At 36.9% G+C, this 19,583-nt stretch overlaps 2 protein-coding genes across 3 annotated transcripts; both read left to right on the top strand.

The window, feature by feature from the left end:
• The first annotated feature begins 5,774 nt into the window (after positions 1-5,774).
• Positions 5,775-7,795, top strand: LOC126715178 (expansin-A15-like). 2 transcript variants are annotated; one of them, XM_050415652.1, is made up of 4 exons: positions 5,775-5,798; positions 6,054-6,195; positions 6,431-6,719; positions 7,007-7,795. In XM_050415652.1, the coding sequence occupies exons 1-4, from the start codon at positions 5,790-5,792 to the stop codon at positions 7,314-7,316; spliced, it is 750 nt and encodes a 249-aa protein (XP_050271609.1). In that variant the 5' UTR covers positions 5,775-5,789; the 3' UTR covers positions 7,317-7,795. The 2 variants fall into 2 exon arrangements, with proteins under 2 accessions (XP_050271609.1, XP_050271610.1); XM_050415653.1 differs by lacking the exon at positions 5,775-5,798 and adding an exon at positions 5,861-5,879.
• Positions 7,796-10,490: 2,695 nt separating this feature from the next.
• LOC126703827 (uncharacterized) lies at positions 10,491-19,246 on the top strand. Its single transcript, XM_050402899.1, has 2 exons — positions 10,491-10,550; positions 18,332-19,246. Exons 1-2 carry the CDS (start codon positions 10,491-10,493, stop codon positions 19,244-19,246), a joined length of 975 nt encoding a protein of 324 aa, XP_050258856.1.
• The last annotated feature ends 337 nt before the right edge of the window (positions 19,247-19,583 follow it).

The following is a 19,583-nucleotide window of genomic DNA, read 5'->3' as shown; positions in this document are numbered from 1 at the left end:
TCATTCATTTATACTTAACTTTCAACAGTAAAAGACAGAACTGATATCCATTCATGATGAAAACAAAAGAGAATAAAACAACGATATCTGAAAGGAAATAACCTTTATCATTCAAGCTTAAAAGCGGTTCTGTTCACAAACATTAACAACGCAAAACAGAACAAACACGAAAAGTAAAAAAAATAAATTCCTATACTACTTTCCTAAGAGCCATGAGTCGGAGCGGGCTGATCATCTCCTGCTTGGTTCTCCGAGGCAATCTCCTTGGCCTATGCAAGGATCTCACTGATACGAAGGCTGTCCTCGAGTGACTTGCCCTGCGCGGCCTGCTCCGTGCCCCCAGCCTCGGGAATAGAGGAGTCTGCTGGAAGAGGCTCGGTGGAGGCAACCTCATCAGGAACCTCGCGTATGTCCTCCGGGAAAAAGATGTTCTTAGCCTTCTTGGGATCAGAATCTGCTGGGACGGCTGCCCGATCCAGGGCTACACCCCAAGACGTGGTGATGTATTCCCTGCAGACGGTGGCAACTTTCTCGGCTAGCCTAACCTCAGTATCATGGACTCCACGTTCATATGAGGCCGCCATAGCCTTCTCGGCAGCTTCCCTGGCCAAGCGGGCCTCCTCCTTGGTCCTTGCAAGCTTAGCCTTGAGCTTTAAAATCGCCTGCTGCTCCGCTGTAAGTTTCTCCTCAGATTGGCGGAGCTGTATGCGCAGATTGTCAGCTTGCTTTTCGGCATTCTTAAGGCCGGCTTCTACACTCGCATGAGCCTTCTTCACCTCCTTTATTTCGTTATTCTGGTGATCAAAATCCAGTTTGAGATCGCCAATGGCCTTCTCGGCGGCAGAGCGGGATTGAGCCTCCCCATGCAAATCCTCACGAGCCTTCTTGGCCCATTCCTCAGCAACAAAAATTTGTTGAGTGACCTGCGCTCGGAAGGAAATAAAAACCCTATTAAAACATGACGATAAGAGGGTACACAATATAGAGACGAGATAGAAGATCCCACTTACCATGGCCATGTCCCTCTTCAATGACATGAAAAGGTCTGGCTGACGAGTCTTTCTGAGGCCCTCCATATCACGAGGCAAGAGAAGAGGCTGCTGCAGGGCCTCAGCCAAGAATGATGCCTGCCCTCATTGGGATTCCCATAGGGTCGCATCCCAGGGGATCGGGGCGCCGTCTAATTCGATCCGAGGCGACCATGTTCGTTGTTCCCTACGGATGGCCGCCTCGTCTCGGCTATCAGTGGACCTAGTCCTCTTCTCTCGGGGCTCTTTCGTCTCCTTGCCTTTCTTTTTAGGCCCGGCCTTTTCACGGCAAATCTCTCCCTCCTCTGTTTCTTCTACAGGCCTTTTTCGCCTTAAGTTAGGCATAGGCTGCAGCGCCGCATCCGACGAGAGAGGGAGAGGAGGAGCAGGAGCCTTAGGGACAGTTTGTTCCTTCGAGACGTCCTTGGAGGACTGCCCCTTGCTCCTGTTAGATAGAAGGCCCCTGAGGCCAGTCCTTGGCTTCAAATCCATTCCTTCTTCTTCAGTCTCTTCGCTGATATCAACTTGTGCGATGACTAAACCAGTGTCAGGAGCCGCTGAGGCACAGTCTAAATCGGCGTCGGAGTCCGAGAGCTCTACTACTCTGACCGACACCTTTCCTTCCTCGGTAAATTGGAACTGGTCTATTTGTTCCTCTAAGGATGAATGCGAAGAACGAGCCTCCTCCTCCGGGATTACCACTGGGGGAAAGGCACGTTGGAGAGGCAGCTGAATAGGAGGTAAGTCTGTTGCAGTGAGGAACCCTGGTATGGATACGTCAATGCGTGCCAATCTTGGACTGCCAGCCCTTATAGCTTGGCCGGCGTCTACCAAGGATCGAGTGAGGGGAACGTAGTCCAAAATCAAAGGAGCCGACCGTAGTTGTCCGTCCTCGCTTACGAAAATCTCAGATCTCAGGAGGTAATTTAGAGCCGGGACGTTGACCAAGCTCAGCCGAGAGGATGTTCGCTCCTTGTCTGCAAAGGTCGTTAAAGGGTTTACGTTAGTCCGGGGAGGCATGCAACCAAACCAACAAGTTTAAAATAAAAAGAAAAAAGGGGGGAGGGGAGCTCAAAACTAAGGTCCTCCCCACGGAATCTAGATCTATGACACCCCACCTGGCGTTCCCGCCCTAGTCGGACAGTGAAGGCCGTCATGCCATGGTCTGGAGACGATCAAATGGTCGTCCTTCAAGCCTTTGCTGGACTTGGAAAGGCAGGATATCAACCTCACTTCGTCAGTCCTGGACTTTAGGTAGTATGAGTCGCCGAGCTTATGGCATTCATAAAGATGAACCACGTCGTGCCATGAAAGGCCGAGGTTCATTTGGTCGTTTAAGGCGTCGGCACACCCCAGGATCCGGAACAGGTTCGCGGTGCATTGGTGGGGGGCCAATCTATGACCACGTAGGTAGTCCCTAGTTATTCTCCCCATTGGAATTGTCATTCCTCCTTCCACGAAGGCTATCATTGGAATTGCGACTTCCCCTGTTCTCCTCTTAAACAAAATGTCCTCCTGATGGCAATACTCTAAACCTACCTCCGGTGGAATACGATACTTCGCCCTGAAGCCCGCCATACCGGCCGGAGAGTCTACCATTTTTTCAAGCCTACCTATCCCCTCTAATCCTAGACAACGTGAAGGCAGTTTGTCTAATGAAGAATAACGAAGAAGAAGCGCGCACTTATGGGTAAGAAACTCGAAGGAATCTTCAAGAGAATGGCGGCGAAGGTAAGAACGGGCTGAAGGAGAAGGCTCTGAGACGTTCTGAATACTGGAGTGTTCGTCAAAAGTGAGGAATGAACGCCTTCAAAACCTTATATACTCAGAGGGAGTTGGACAGACATACTTCCATCTAGAGCAAATGAAACGTTGTCCACCGTTGATCCGGTCTCCAACCGTTGGATTGAAAGAGTGTAAAACCCCAAAAAGCTGGAATTACTTTCCCCCGGGTCATTAAACGCCTTCAGCATTAATGAGGCGCGTGAGGGCATGCCTCCGCACGTGTGAAGCAGGAATCCACAACGAACTGTCCAGTAGGCATCAAAATCCCGTCTTTCCTCCTCGGACCAAGAAGAAAAAGCCGGAATTTTGAGGGGTTATTGTGGGGGTAAAATTCGCCAGTCAACGTTGGGCCATGGTACTCGTACGAAACCCAACCATAATAGGAAGCGAAAACACGGGCATAGGACCCCCCAGCCCAATCATGTTGGGCCGGGCTTGCTCCTCCTCGGACGCACCAAATGGGAGTCCGATTCACACCCTTTACATGGTGAAAGGTCATCCAAAATCAAGGGAAAATGCAGGACGTTCAAGGAGCAACCACAACTGCCGCATTAAATGCAAGGAAGCTACTTTTCCAGCAGCATTAATGTGGAAAGGATAGGAGAACAGAATTATCTTGGCCAGTGCAACTCACAGAAAAGAAGGAGGATGTCCTATGGGACAGGCACTCAAGTAGAGGCCCAGATGATTAACAAGTGTAGGGTCATTATCGTTCGAAGGATGCTATATAAGAGAAGAAAATCCCCATGACCAGGGGATCGAAAAGGAGAGAAAAAAGGGAGAAAAAGAGAAAAAGAGAAAGGAGTTCTGTAAACAAAGCATAAGATACAGCCCCGCGAACTGTTATCCCAGAAAGCTTAATGGAATATCCCCACGTTCAAATGGTTGCATGGCTTGCTTATAACTACATTTACTCTGTCAAGACCTAGTTCTGTGACCCACTCTCTATAAATTCATTGTTGAGGGTCTTTTGGGCCAGAATCGCTTGCCTGCTGGGCCCCAAAAATAGCCCTTACAATAGGGATTACGTATTTTGGAGGTCAATATTCCACAAAGGGTTTCAAAAACCATTAAAAAAAAAAAGTGTTGTCCCTTGTTAGTAAAAATAATGAGAATACCCTTTAAGCCCTTAGGTATTTTAATAAGTCAGGCAAAACCTTTTCCTTCATGAATGCCCATTAATATGATTGACATTGAATTAAAAATAAAAATTTTGGCCACTGTCTTGAAGAAATCTAATTGACTGAATTGATTTGGGCAGCAATTCAGTATGTGATAACTTTTCTAAATTTTTAGTATTCTTTCCTTATTGCATAAATATATTGTTGAAGAAGAATATAAGTCGATTCAAGTTGAGGAAACGAAAAAAAAGCGTGTAAAAATACCTAAATAACACTAATAAAAGCAAGTAAAGAAATTACATGTCAATTAAGTATGTGGGATATTATATAATTTTGAATAAGATTAAATGACCAAAAAAAACTATATATGATCAACTATGATTAGTTTGTTAGTGATTAATAGTGAACTACAAAGTTTTGGTACTAGTACTTGGTAGTTGTTGTTGTCCTTGTCTCAATATTGTACAATGTTGATCTGGAAAGCATTGACGCAACTACAGGGGTGCCGCACCGGCATCCAACGCAAGGTGCGGTGGGCAACGCCATTGCTCACGCGTCGGTGCCATGTCATTTTTTTTTCGTTTCTCGATTTGCACCAACTCGAGCTGATTCACGCCAAATAGTGTCGATTCAAGTTGATTCGCGTCGATAAGGGTTGAATCGGACCATATCGGCCGGCCGAAACTGATCAATACAGACTGATACCGGCTGATTCAGGCTGATACTAGCTGATTCAGACCGATATCGGCTTTGAATCAGGCCGATTCAAACGGCCTCTCTGCTCTCTGTCTCCCCTCTCTCACAGTCTCACTCCCTAAGAACCCTTGGTCACAATCTCATAGTCTCACTCCTTAAGAACCCTTATTCACAATCTCACAGTCTTAGTCTCCACTTACCAACAAATGCAACAGCAGTAGCAGCCGTTCTTTCAAATCTTATCTCGCTGTCCAAGATTCCCAAGTCCCCACCGTACGCTTCTCACCCTTACTTCTATATATTATTATTAGTGTAAATCTTATAACATTGTTATTTTTCTGATTCACAATTATTAGTTACTTTTGAAATTATAGGATTTTATTTGTTGAACCCCTAAATTATAGGGTTCAAAAATGTATTTTTCCCCTCAAAAGTTAATATATTATTGCTCTTAAATTTGGTATATGTTTATATAATGTGAAAAAATATGCTTAACAATATATACAAAATAAAAATAAAAATATTTTTAATAATTTTTTAATCGCTGCATCCGTACCTTACTTTTTCAAAAATTACCAAGTCTTGTACTCGCACCCGCACCTAAATCCGGAAACACACCCGTGTTTCATAGACGTTGATATCTAAAGAATTTGAAGTTTTAAACTGCATTTTTTTTCTTGGTTATTAGATATTCTTCTGACCTCTTAATGATACATGGGACGTTTTAAATGCTAATAGACAGTAAGCTGATAGACATGAAGAATGAAATTAAATAAATGTGTTAAACTTGATCTAAAAACAGGAAAAATGATAGTAGTTCTCACAACTTTTTGCTTCATTAACTACCTCTGCAGAGTTATTAATTTGCTGCACTGAAAAATTCCCATCTTGTCTTCCTCATGCAGCCATTATCGGTTTACATAGTAAGTACTATACAGAAAAAAAAAAAGTTATGAACTCAGGCAATTCCATTCACCGTGCCCCACTTATAATACAAGGATATTTATTTTAAGTCCACGCGGTTTCACCTCTCACAACTGCTTTCATCTGCACTAAGATGAAAATAAAGTTTCAACGCAATTAAAGAGTACCAAAAGGTTCAAAACCACTTGCTTTATGCATTCCCTTACGACTTCCATGGTCCCCCAACAGCTCAAAGATGAGTCAGGTTTGATGTTGACTCACGTCTATTTATTCCTGCCTCTCAAACCCTCCCTCTTCATTTCCACAAACAATTTCTTCTTTCAAGGTTATGAATTTTCCTTATGCTTCTTCTTCTTCTTCTTCTAAGCTTTTCTTCTAGATTTCTAGTGACTTTTAAGGATAAGAATTAGTAATGTAGTTGCACTTTTTAGTCATTGTTGTGCTTTAGAAGAGTTTACTTACATACATAATGCTAAAGAGCTAGTTTGCTTTTGTGCAGGAAATTACAAAAAAAATGGCACTTTTTGGTTTCTTTCTAGTGGGGTTTATCTCAATGATCACATCTGTTCATGGGAATTATGGAGGTTGGATAAATGCTCACGCCACTTTTTATGGTGGAGGTGATGCTTCTGGGACAATGGGTATGTAAATCTTGCTAAATTGACCTCAATCTAGCTTTATAATGTTTGTAGATAAGAGGTACTTACTTTTAGTTCAAATGGCATTACTTGGTATCTTCAAGTAAGATGTTTAAACTTCAAAGTTCCAATATGTTATTTTTCTCTTAAAATGCCGCAATTTTTTCTTTTTATAGATGAAAATATTTGTTACAATAATGTTCGTCTCTTTTTTGACTCTTTTTTTTTTGTTTTTTAGGTGGGGCTTGTGGATATGGAAACCTGTACAGCCAGGGTTATGGGATTAGCACTGCAGCACTGAGCACTGCATTGTACGACAATGGCCTCAGCTGTGGAGCATGCTTTGAAATTAGGTGTGTAAATGATCCACAATGGTGTCTCCCTGGCTCCATTGTGGTCACTGCCACAAATTTCTGCCCACCAGGCGGCTGGTGTGACCCTCCTCAACACCACTTTGACCTCTCTCAGCCTATCTTCCAACATATTGCACAATATAGAGCTGGGGTTGTTCCTGTAATTTACAGAAGGTAGTCTATAATGGGCATTTAACTTACAAGTTTTCTTCTCTTGGTTTCTATCGAGTGTTCATAAATTGCGGTTGTCTCAAAATCTAAACATGTTACGTGAGATTTTCAAATTTTTTTTTTTTTTTCAATGAGAGATAAAGTAGAGATAAGATTCAAACTCAAAATTATACGTTCTAATGTTATGATAAATTACCAATTATCTTTAAAGTTCAAACTGTTAAGGAGTGGTGAATTTAACTATTTAATCAGAATTTTAACAAAGTCAAGTTCTATACCGTGTTTTGTAGGGTGAGGTGCAGGAGAAGAGGAGGTATTAGGTTCACCATCAATGGCCATTCATACTTCAATTTGGTCCTAGTCACTAATGTCGGTGGGGCTGGTGATGTGCATTCTGTGGCTATCAAGGGTTCAAGAACTGGCTGGCAACCACTGTCAAGGAATTGGGGCCAAAACTGGCAGAGCAATTCATACCTCAATGGACAAAGACTCTCTTTTCTTGTCACAACAAGTGATGGCCGCAGTTTGGTTTCATACAATGTTGCTCCGGCTAGTTGGTCCTTTGGACAAACATATACTGGCAGGCAATTTCGTTATTAACCATCCCTAGCCATAATTAACCTCTATTAAGCATTGTTACATATATAGTGTCTACTAAAGTATGGTATAAGGCTATATGGTCAAAAAAATCTTATAGATTTTAGATAAATATTGGCTCAAAATGAAAGGGGTTGCTTTAAAAGGGCCCTTTTCAATTTGAAATATGAGTGTGAGTTTTTGTAGTTCATGTTATGCTTTGTTTTGAAGCCTGTAGAACTTGTTTAATTAGCAGAGAGTGAGAGAGAGAGAGAGAGAGAGAGAGAGAGAGATACTCTGTTAATGGAAGTTTGGTAGTATAATTATTTACTACATGCCACCAGACGTCAAATTATGGAAGTATTCAATAGTGCTTTATATCAGAAGGCATCCATGCTTGCTTCTGTAAGGTTATGGTCACATGCTTTAATAAGCTGCATGTGCCTCTGTCTGTATTTAAGATATTATTTGAATTTTATAGTAGAATTTAACTTTTTCTAGCCGAGGATGATGTATTCTCAACTATTATTGAAGTCATCATTTTTCAGAGACATTATTTGAACTGCATGTGCAAAGAGTTATTGCTAAAAGCCCTAAACCCTTTAATTTTTTATTTTTAATAAGAAAAAATTGGTACAAGGAGTAACCAAAGTAACTTCCCCATCCAAGCATGTTCATAGTAACACCTTTTATGATTTATCTACGACCTCATAACAACAGCAGACAGCAATTGCACGAGTAGAAATTGGTAATAGTAATAAATTACAAATTGGTAATAGTAAAAAATTACTACTAACGTAGATTGTTAACAAATTGGCTTTTACCCATAGCTTTGTTATAATAATGTAGATGTGCCCTCATGGCTAATGTGTAACTATATATGGCTGCATAACTTTAAAGTTGTGATAATTTAGATGTATCCTCGTGATTCATGACAAATGTTCCTTTAAAAAAAATGACTGTTGTATAATATTGGCTGTCTAATACATTAATCTTAATACTCCAAATACCATTATTTGCATCACTCAAAAGAGTAATAACCATTACTATTTTCTTTTTTTGAGTTATACTACCATTGCATATCTAAACAGTAATCTATAGTTGGCACCCCTAATATTTCATTTATCCATGGTGGAAATAAAAGAAATTAGAAAGTAGTATAATTTATAAGCAAATACCATTTTCCTTTTACTCATGTATAGTAGTTTTCTTGACAGAACTTAGCACTGGTTAAGTAAAAACCTGAAATTCAAAAAGCAAGAAACGATCATATTATACCCTATAACCATGTCCCATTAATACTTTAATTGGTTGGAAAAAAGAAAAACTAACACCTATTAATCAGCAGTCGAGTCGGGATTTTCTTTGAGCGGGTGCACATGTAACTCTAACTAGTCAATACATTGATTCTATATTATTTTAATAGAAAATTAAGTTCATATTTCAAATATTATTGTTCATATTTTGAAAATGTTGTGTGATTATCTTTTCATTAAAAGCGGTGGTTGTTACACACATTGTGTGTAACAGATTTTACCCTATCAATAATGTTATTTAAAAAAAAAAATTGTTTATCTCATTGTTTGCAACTTTGCATACACATTACAGTATCAGAGCATCAACATCAGAGAATTCTATCTTATTCTATTTTACCATCTCAAAAAGCCACTTTATTACTTATACCATACCATTTTACAATACTTCCTACATCCCAAAATTTTATTTTACAATACAACACATTAAAATAATATTTTTACGTAATAAAATAATATATCCAAAACCCAAATAAACCCCAGAAACCTCACGGCAACCCCAGAAACCTCAGCCCCGAAACCCATGGCCACCACCATCACCACGGCAACCCCCCACCTTCACCACCATGAACCCACATATGACTCATAATAAAAACCCCACCCCCCACCACCACCACGACAACCCCCAACTCCACCACCATGAACCCACAAAAAAAATCCATCCCAAAATCAAATCAAACCAATAGCAAATTCCGAATCCAAAAGATGACCCACAAAAAAAAATCAAGTCAAAATTTACACAAACCCAACTACAAACCGATCTCGCTGCTGCAAACCACACTGGAAACCCATAAACACGCTGCCGCATACCCATGAACCTAGAAAACGTACCCAAAAATACCCAGAAATCGCCACCATACCACGCCGATCTAACTTCCCAGTCTCACCTCCACGCCGGACCCACGACCCACGCCAAAAAAGCCCACCGTGAGAGAGAGATGTGATGAGAGAGAGACGCCGTTGTGGAGAGAGGAATGAGAAGAGAAACAAAGTGAGAGAGAGAGTCAGAAAATGGGGAATAAACAAATATTATAAGTTTTAGAATTGTGCTACAGTACAATTCTATCTTTAGAATTGTATTGTAGCACAATTCTAAATATTTTTGCAATACTCCCTTTTGACATTTTCTGATGCAATGGTTATTTGGTGCATTTATACTAAAATGCTCTTAGATATGGCATTAGCATCTTCTGATGCTAATGCTCTTACACATGTTTTACCGGATAACTCATATTAAGGTAAGGCAGAATTAAATAGGAGTGCACGACCTCTTGTGTGTTTTAATTTTTAATAGATGACTTTTATATAATATTATATTTGTATATACATACTGTTTTGATAGGAATAAATAACATTAAGATAATAATTCATATTATAAATGAAATTACTCAAAAAAAAAAATGATGACTTAACAAATATATTTGAGCATTTATATGCATTATAACCTATGGTATAGAGTTTGTTTCTCAAAAAAATTGTTCACATTTTGGAATAAAACAAAACTTAAGTACAATACTTAAGTGATGTTCCTTAAATTCATCTCTTAAGATTCAATCATGTAACTTTTTTCTTATGGGATGAAAATGCATTTTTAATTAAATACAAGCACATTACTAAATTTTAAAAACAAAATTTAAAGAACAGTACTTAAATACTGTACTTAAATTTTGCTTTTCAGAATATGATCTAGGAGAGTTTGCTGTATGGATCTTAAGTTGAAGGGTACCTTCTTCTTTCTTTCTTTTTTTCTTTTTCTTTTTTTCCTTAATAGTTGGAGGCCGGGTACGCTTTGGCGGTAGGTAGGTTCCCAGTTCATGTTTTGCTTGTCTCCATTATGATGACTTAATTATTTTACTGAACGTGTGAGAAAGTAAAACATTAAGATATGGTCATAAAGTTTGGAAATGATTTCCGAAAGGCGAAATCCACCATAAAAGACAACAAGGTACGTGTGCATTATTTAACCTTTTGTCTTACTGTCTGCATGCATTGTCCATGGCCATGGAACAGAGGACGATGCTTTTACTAAAGTAAAATGTTCGTAGCAGATGGAAAAGAAGTACTATGGACATCTAAGAATTTTGTCTTAAGAAGTGTAATGACTCAATTTGTAACGATCTCAAATTGGTATTGGGTTCGAACGTTAAAGACCCAAATAATAAATTTGTAGAGAGTGGACTAGAAGGCTAGGCCTTGGTGAACGGACAGTTGTTAGTCATGGTGTTCATGATGATCGCATAGAGATGAACTGAGCTTATTCAAGAAGACTTTCTCCCCGGCACGGCCTAGGTGGCTCCGGTCCTTGGACCTCGTCCGAGGAGCTTAATGTTCTTATTCTTCCTTTTACGCTAGGGTATAATGGTCCTAGAGAGGATACATAATGCTCTTCCCCTCCCCCCCCCCTCCTTCCCGTGGATGAATTCTTACATTATATAGCCATTCTCAGTTGATCCTGACCTTCCATCTATTGATTAGGCAGGTAACTACTCGAGTGCTTGTCCCATCAGCCGCCTTTCCCCACCTTTTGTTAGTTGCAGTAACCAAAGCCACACTGGTCAGGGGTCCTTTCCCCATTAATGCGACCAGGACGTTTGTTGGCATATTCAATGTGGAGGTAACAGCTTTTCCTTGAACCGCTCCTATACTGTACCCCCGTGCGCTTCCTATTGTACTCGCTCTTTCTTCTGGGAGCGCTTTGGAGGCTGCCTTTGATGGCGTGCCATTCTTTCCTTCTAAGTTTTGGGATGCCGAGGACAGGATCGTCCTCGGCTACATCTCTAGGCCATTTGGACTTTCGTTGCATATCATCGGCAACGTCTCTCCTCGACGCAGGCCTTGAGCCCTAATGTAAAGTGGGCTGGGATCACAAATTCTCTAGCCCCACAAGAAGTATAAATTACATAATTTTATTTTATTTTAGCTTTTATGTCCATAATATTTTTGAGTATTGTTGACTGGTTTTTTTTAGGATATTTGTTAAATGATAATTTTAGAAAAAATTTGATACTATTTTTATGAAAAATATAAAAAATTATGAAAGAAAAAGTCTTTTTTTTTTTTTTTTTTCCATTTTTTATAAAAAAATTAATTAATTTTTTTTTACAAATCAATATACTTAGAATATTTGTTAACTTTTCCCAAGGTATTTTAGCCTACTAAAGTCACTTGTTGAATTTGATTTTTCTTTTTAAAAAATCATATTCTCTCACACATGTATTTATCTCAAAGCCATGGAGTGAAATATTTGGCCGAACAGTTGGTGCCATGGATGGAACCATGGTTGGACTTGGGGGGCAATGGCCCCCCAATTTTTTTTTTTTTAAATATATTATTATATATGTGGATACTAATTTAGTAATTTTGTTTTATAAAATTACATTTTTGCCTCCTTAACAATATCATTGATTCTTTTAAGAGTATTGTTATAGTCACAAATTTTTCTACAATATTTTTACAAACTGTTAATGTAGCAAATTCTTATTGGTTTGCATTTGAATCTACCACTTACATTATTTTTTTACTTGCTAATAACTACTCATCACATTAACAATTTGTAAAAAAGTTTGTAACTCTAACATTTTCTCCATTTTAAAGACCAAATCTAAAACAAAATATAAAAGTCCAAAAAAATTAGTCCCACAACAAAATTACCAATAGTAAAACTAAAAAAAATTAAGCCTAGTCAACTAATTTTACCCAAAACAAACAATCTGACCCTTTAAAACATTTTGAACAACCAGTAGCTAAGCAGTAGCAGAGTTGGAAGCTGAAATCACTACACATAACCAGCATCAAAGTAGCCCTCTAACTCTAAGTTCTGGCTCTGTCCCTGGTTGGTGTTAGTAGATTTTTTCATAATTTGTTTTTTCAGATATATATATATATATATATATATATATATATATATATTAGTGCAACATCACTTTTATAGTAGACTACTATTTTATTATTTTTGTTATATATTAATTACTTCAAATCATGCCAACAATTACGAAAAATTGTGTCAATAAACTTAATAAATATTCACTTGGGATTGGATCAAAAAGCTCCATGGGAAAGCAAAAAAAGCCCCATAACGAGTTAGAGAGATGTAGAATTAGATAATTGGGGTTGGGATATTATAGAAGTGGATTCCAAGTGATAAATAAGTTGGTAGTTTCGAAAGTTGAAGCACCACCGACACATATGGTAGCTGTGAAAGCAGCGAGACAGTAAAGGGAGCCACAAATATTCTGGTCCCAAGGCCAAATGCCCTACTGCAAGAGTTTTAATTTCATGCGACTTTTTTTCATCTGGACAAAATCAACGCAATGTAAATGTACAGTTTTTTTTGGACCTTCTTTTTATTCCCTGTTTGGCGTCAAGTTGAGCCACTTAATGTCCCAATAATACGCCTTGTTTTTTAGTTTCAAAGTACACGTGAAGACACAAACTAGGCTCTACAAGACTATAAGAGTAAATAAGAAAAACCAGAACCTTATAAAATAGGAGCTCTGGCTAGTGGGAAAGTGATAAGTGGCAAGAGATAAGGTGAACAGTGCACACATATAAGGTGTACCACTCAAAAGAAAACTCTTTTCTTCAAAAGAATCTAAGGTTGAATTAATATATATAAAAGAGAATGTTAAGACAAAAACAAATTGTAGTATATTCGTACATTGTGATTGGTGTAACATTATTTTTATATAATTTTATCAATTAAAATATATTATCTCATTATATAAATATATGTTTGTCACTAATATAAATTTTATTATATAGTAATCACAATATATTAATAATTGTAAAAGAGGTTGTGAAAATTATTGTGCCATTAAACTTATTATATCTTAAATGGTGAGTTTATACTAATAAATAATGGATATATTAATTGCTAGCATAAATTTTTAAGTGATGCCAGAGATACCATGTATTTTATTATGTAATGCTTACAAATTGATATGTTATCAATCATAAACAGTAATTCAAATATTATTTTATCATGTTGCTAAAGTTCACAAATTATATGTATTGCCACATCAATTTGTAAATATTTGTGATAAAAATTTAATTCTAACTTATATATTGACTTATCATTTACGTGCATTATATATAGTATCGATCTCATGCTTGTATAATATTTAGGATTTTTTTTTTTTGATAGATGCATCATGTAACAAATAAATGATGTGTGACATTACAATTAGCCATGTAAATGGGTAAAGAATTTCAATAAAGGTTATGATAATCATAGCTCTTGGTCAAAATATTTTTCGCTATGATGATTACTTCTTCTTTGAAGTAATTTTTTTGCTGGCATTTTAGTGAGAGGATTGGCACTCTGGCCTTGTTCCCTCATAGTCTTTTGCAACATTAGCGAGGACTTCTTCTTTTAAGTTTCCAAACAAATTTGTCGCAATGGCTAATGCAATTCGCTTTGGTTTCGTTAAAAAGCAAGGAATAAAGTTTTGAGTGTGCATTGTGCAAGCATTTCCCAACTTTAATGAATATACGTTCCTGCAATAGGAAGAAATGTATATCAAAGTCAACTAGTCAAGATTCTACCCATTTATATATAGTTGCTTTGGATCATAAAAAAAAAAAATTCTATCATTTCTAAGGTACGTCGTTTTCATTCACCTATGGTTAAATTGTTTTATACACCAATACCCAGAATCATGCTAGACATAGAGACCCCATATCTTTAATTTGCATTGGCATGCTACTCACAGCTATGTATCTAGCCAAGCTGTATCCAAATACTACAGTAATTGCACCGTCACAAGCTAGATACTTCTGTTCCATGTCATAAGAATATTAACATTACAATCAAACGCGGTTTCCTAATAATTTAATTTGGTTTCCACAAATATAGCAGTGAGCCCCAACTATGACTTTAGAGCAAATATTATATCTTGTTTAATTAAGAGGTGAGGTATTGGTGCGATAGTAAGTACTTCCGTATAGGTGATGCAATTTGAATTTGAGTATGAGAGAATTAAACTCTCTGAAATTGTGAATAAGATTGTTTATCAATCATCTATTTAAAACCCCCTAAACGTGAGAGTCATTTGCACTGGGTATGTCATTTAAAAAAAAAAAAATTATATTCTGATTAAAAAGGTGATTATAGAGAAGATTAGTTGGTCAATTCAGCTATTAGGAAGCTAATTTTGAAATGGTGTTAGCCAGCAAGTTGGCTAAATTACTAGGGAAAGTGATGGGGCCTAATGAGGACATTGGGATAGATAATGGACCCACGTAACGGTTCTTTACGAGACAACATTCTTAATTGAATTTTGGTAGTTACAATTACATCCCACGTTGTATGTATTGATCAGACAGAATTTCTAGTTGGCCCATGCTTGCATGGGTGGCCACTTCATTGATTTGCATAGATTTAAGGTAGTCATGTTTCTTGGGCTCTAGGACAAAAGCCCAGACTTCATAATCACACTTGACACTACCTAGGCCTACCTTGGCAAACAATTTTTTTTATGGCTGACCAGTAAAGAAATGGTTTTCTAGCTCTTCCATAACTGAAAATGTAATAATCTTATTGAGTTGAAAGTAAGCTTAATTAATAAAACCATTCTAGTCTATAAACTTGTTAACACGTTTTGGGTTTGACATTTGCATATAAAATAATTAGGACTTTTCTGTAGAGCTCTTTGAAGTTTTATTTTAAAAACCAGCGTGAAAACATTGCTCCTTAAAAAAAGAAAAAAAAAAAAAAAAAAGCAACGCACTGTTTTCCCAAAATCTTAAGGGGCTCATCAATCTAGAAAGGGGTCTAATTTTTTTTTTTTTTTTTTTTTTTTTATGGTAGAAAGGGGTCTAATTGTTTAATAGTCTAGTCGATCAACACATTCATTCAATTCAAAGCACCTGAGATTAAAAAACACACACACACAGCTTGTCAATGTAAAACTCTCCTATATATAAATACTAAATCATAATAATATTTATGACAATGTCGGTCATGGTATGCTAGTCCCAGCACATCGATATATTCATATGAACATCATGGTTTAGTACTAATCCCAACAATGTGTTACTTTGCACACGCGCACATAAAATTTTATTGCAACAAAAGGATAAGTTACGTACGGTCCATCCTATTCTATTATACAATACTAAAAAGTTTATTAATTTTTTTTTATGGTATTATACTATACTAAGAAAAAGAGTTCATTCTACGGTATCTCTCCAAAAAAAAAAAAAAAAGCATAAAAGAAAGTTAAGAGTTTTACGATTTAGCCGCACTATCTGATTTCTCTCATTAAAAAAATAAATCATTAAAATAAAAACCAGTAGATTTAGGGCCAAAAAATTACAAGAATGAAAAGTCGGAGAAGTTAGAGAATTGGAAGTTAAAGAATGGCTTACTCCCAAGGACAAGTAATAAAATAATAGGTTTGACTTATCTTCAATACTTTTTAAATTGGATATGTCTTTTTGTTTTAAATATATAATGGCAAGTGGTAGTAGATTTTAATCTCCACATTTTATTTAGTTAGTAGAAGATGTGACAGTTTCTCATTAAAACAAAAAGGAGATTCCAATTAAAAAAGTTCTGGAGGTAACCCAAACCTTAAAATAATATAAAATGATACCATAATAATGTTAGACTATAATAAATACCTTAAGTAAATAATAATAGTCACTCATTTTCATGGAAGAGCCTAACAAATTTGACCATCTTATAATAATTTTTAGTTTTTGCATCTAACAAATCCAATTTTTCAATAGCCTGTATTAAATTATTTATGTCAAGAGCCTTATAGTTTAAATGAATGACTTTTTTTTTTTTTATAAATGTTTTCAACGGATACCCCATTATCAAATCATTAAAAAAATCATTAAATTATTATTTTTTAAATTAAAAAAAAAGGCTACATAATTAACTTTAGCATTGGGCAATTGGTGTGATTACAAATATTGCATAATTCTAGCTTGGATAATATAAAATTAGCATTTTCTAGATTGACCATTCTCCTACAAAACCACAAAGCTGTTCATTTTATAATTTTTGAAAATTCTTTTAAAATTTCGCTATGTCTAAGAAAACTACTTAGCAAAGCAATTTCTTGTGCTTTACCTTCTTCAGATTTTTTCTTATGCTTTTGCCACTGCAAGATGCCAAGATGGGTCAACGTACACTCCAAAAACGGTGACGTATTCAAACAAACTCATTGATCAATATCTGTGCAAAATGTGATAAAATATGTACTACCCACCAAGTGTTTTTGATCAAATGCTTGAAAGGAATATCATGTCAAGAATGCACTTAATTGTTAAATCACACGTACTCGAGTTGTTCGGATGTGGATGGCGCTATGCAGGTTAATTTTGAATAACATGCTTTGATGAGATAAATTTTGTGTAGGGAATTATAACCAAAATTCCCAACCTGTGAGAAACAAAAAAAAATAGAGAAAACACACGCAAAAAAAAAAGAAAAAAAAACAATCACACGCATAAGACAATATTTATGTGGTTCAGCAATTTGCCTACGTCCACAGAGTTGCAGGGATTTCACTATTATCAGGGAAAATACAATAATGCACAAGAACACTCTCAAGAAACCCAATTTCCAATTACACCCTGACTCTCTCACACGGTTACACTTACTAGGTTATTGGGAATCATTACTATTGCTCACGGCTTGCACTACATCTCAAACCTAATATATATATATATATATATATGTCAAAGTCGGCTGTTACTAGGAATTGTTATTCCTAGTTAAATTCGGTAAATAGTGACCGACTTAGGTAGACTTGGGCTTGTGGCAATTCAAGCCACACACACGGCCCACTTCAACATTTTGTTCCCTTACAATTTAGTCATTAAAATATATGTGATCGACCTCAATTAGTCTATTTAGAGTTCATGTCTCCCAAAAGTTTTGAGACAGAGACTTTGTTGTTTTTCTCTTACAATTCGGGCATTAATGGACTCATAGAACCTAGGTATCTATGGGAAGCTATCCAAGTTTTGGATAAGTGTGGTATGAGATAATGTCACTTATTTAACCATTTTTGGCCTTGTGCTTGTCTTAAAGATTTGAGGTTTGGTTAGCCCGTTCATGGTAAGATGGTGAAGAGTGACCTTGAATATCAAGATCAAGGCAAGCATTTATAGCAGAAGAAGCAAGATTCAACACGTATAGTAGAGGTTCAAGAAGCAATATTTGAAGCACTTGTAGCTTAGTAGCTGTGTTTGTATTATAGACAATATACAACCTGTAGTTTAGTATTATTTTCTTTCATTAGTGTTCACACGTGAGTAGGATGGTTAGTCACACGTGAGAGTGGTTGTTAGTTTGTTAGCTCAGCACTCTGTTTTTCGTTCCTAGCTGAACTTGATGCTGTATATAAAGGCACAAGCTAAATTAATTCAATGATAATTCAGTTTTTCTCAATTCTTTCATTTCTCATATGGTATCAGAGCTCCTAGAAGCTTAAAATTCTAGGGTTTTACAGATTTGGGAATTTTTCTTTCATCGTCCACCATTGTTAATTTTCTCCAAGCTTTCTCAAGCTTTCTCAAAATCTTTTCAAGCTTTTCTTTTTTGCTTTAATGGCTGACGCAACAACAGCTAACACTTCCACCACTGAATCTTCATCTTCTTCGTAAGACTCATATAATCTCAATAATCCCCTGTTCTTACATCCTGGAGAAAATCTAGGGGTTGTTCTTACTTCTTAGCCTCTGGTTGGAGAAGAAAATTATTCTGCTTAGGCAAGATCAGTGAGGAAATCTTTGATTGGCAAAAATAAGCTTGGCTTTATAGATAGTTCTATAACCATTTCTTCTCCACTTGTGAATTCACCAATAGCTGTTCAAGCATGGATTTGTGCTGATAATATAGTTGGCACTTGGATCATCAACTCAGTATCACCAAAACTTCAGGGTAGTATCATTTATAGAGATACTGCTTTTGAGATTTGGACTGAGCTTCGAGACACATTCAGTCAAGGAAATGGGACCAAGGTTTTCAATATCCAGAAGCAAATTGCTGAGATTCATCAGGGAGAACAATCACTCACTGATTACTTCACTCAGCTTAAAGTCTTGTGGGATCAGCTTCAGAATCTTAGTCCATTTCCTCAATGCACTTGTGGTAAGTGTGTGTGCAATGTTAATCAAAGGTTGAAGGATCTTCAAACCAAAGAAGCCATAATGAAGTTTCTCATGGGAGTCAATGATGTGTTTTCTCAAGTTAGAACACAAATTTTGCTCATGGATCCACTGCCTTCTATTAATAAGGCTCATTCTTTGTTCATCCAAGAGGAAATGCAAAGATCTGTTACCAATTTTGTTAGAGTTGAGTCTACTGTTTTGGCTACCAAGAGCTCAACCACAAATCCAAAAGGAAAGGAAAGGCTTTTATGCACTCACTGTGGAAAGTTGGGTCATACTGTGGATAAATGTTACAAACTCCATGGTTTTCCACCAAGTTACAAATTTAAGAACAGGAATATGATGGCTCATCAAGTTTCAACTGTTGCAAATCAATTCCAAGGTCATTGCTTGGCTCCAAATACTGATCATAATCCTATTACAAATCAGTTTCAAGGGCATTGCTTGGCTCCAAATACTGAGTACAATCATGTTGTCACTGTTCAAGCACCTGCATTTACTCCTGATCAGTAGCAACAGCTTCTGTCTTTGATTGGAGTTACCAAACTTCAACAGTTCAAGAACCTCACATGGTTAATGCTGTTTCTTTGCCATCCAATGCAGTTGCAGGTACTGTTTTTTGTTCACCACATTTAGTCTTTTCTGCTAAGGTTGTGAATAGAAAGGTTTTTGGTATTGAAACTTGGGTTATAGATATTGGTGCTACAGATCATATAGTTTGTTCAATGCATTTATTGACTTCCTTTACTGCATTTTCACATACTGTGGTTGAATTGCCTAATGGGGAGGTTACTCTTGTGACTTATGTTGGTACAATTAAGCTTTCCTCACATATTACCCTAACAAATGT

The sequence above is a fragment of the Quercus robur genome, chromosome 2 (assembly GCF_932294415.1).
Source record: "Quercus robur chromosome 2, dhQueRobu3.1, whole genome shotgun sequence".
In the NCBI taxonomy this organism is placed as follows: domain Eukaryota; kingdom Viridiplantae; phylum Streptophyta; class Magnoliopsida; order Fagales; family Fagaceae; genus Quercus; species Quercus robur.
Note: the sequence above shows the minus strand (reverse complement) of the source record. Positions and strands in the feature narration are given on the sequence as shown.

Bases quoted from the DNA above. Each gene is read 5' to 3' on its own strand.
- LOC126715178 (XM_050415652.1), top strand. The intron at 6,196-6,430 runs GTATGTAAATCT...TTTGTTTTTTAG, and splicing joins TGATGCTTCTGGGACAATGG to GTGGGGCTTGTGGATATGGA. The intron at 6,720-7,006 runs GTAGTCTATAAT...CGTGTTTTGTAG, and splicing joins GTTCCTGTAATTTACAGAAG to GGTGAGGTGCAGGAGAAGAG.
- LOC126703827 (XM_050402899.1), top strand. From the start codon at position 10,491: ATGGTCATAAAGTTTGGAAATGATTTCCGAAAGGCGAAATCCACCATA. The intron at 10,551-18,331 runs GTACGTGTGCAT...TATTCTGCTTAG, and splicing joins CCACCATAAAAGACAACAAG to GCAAGATCAGTGAGGAAATC.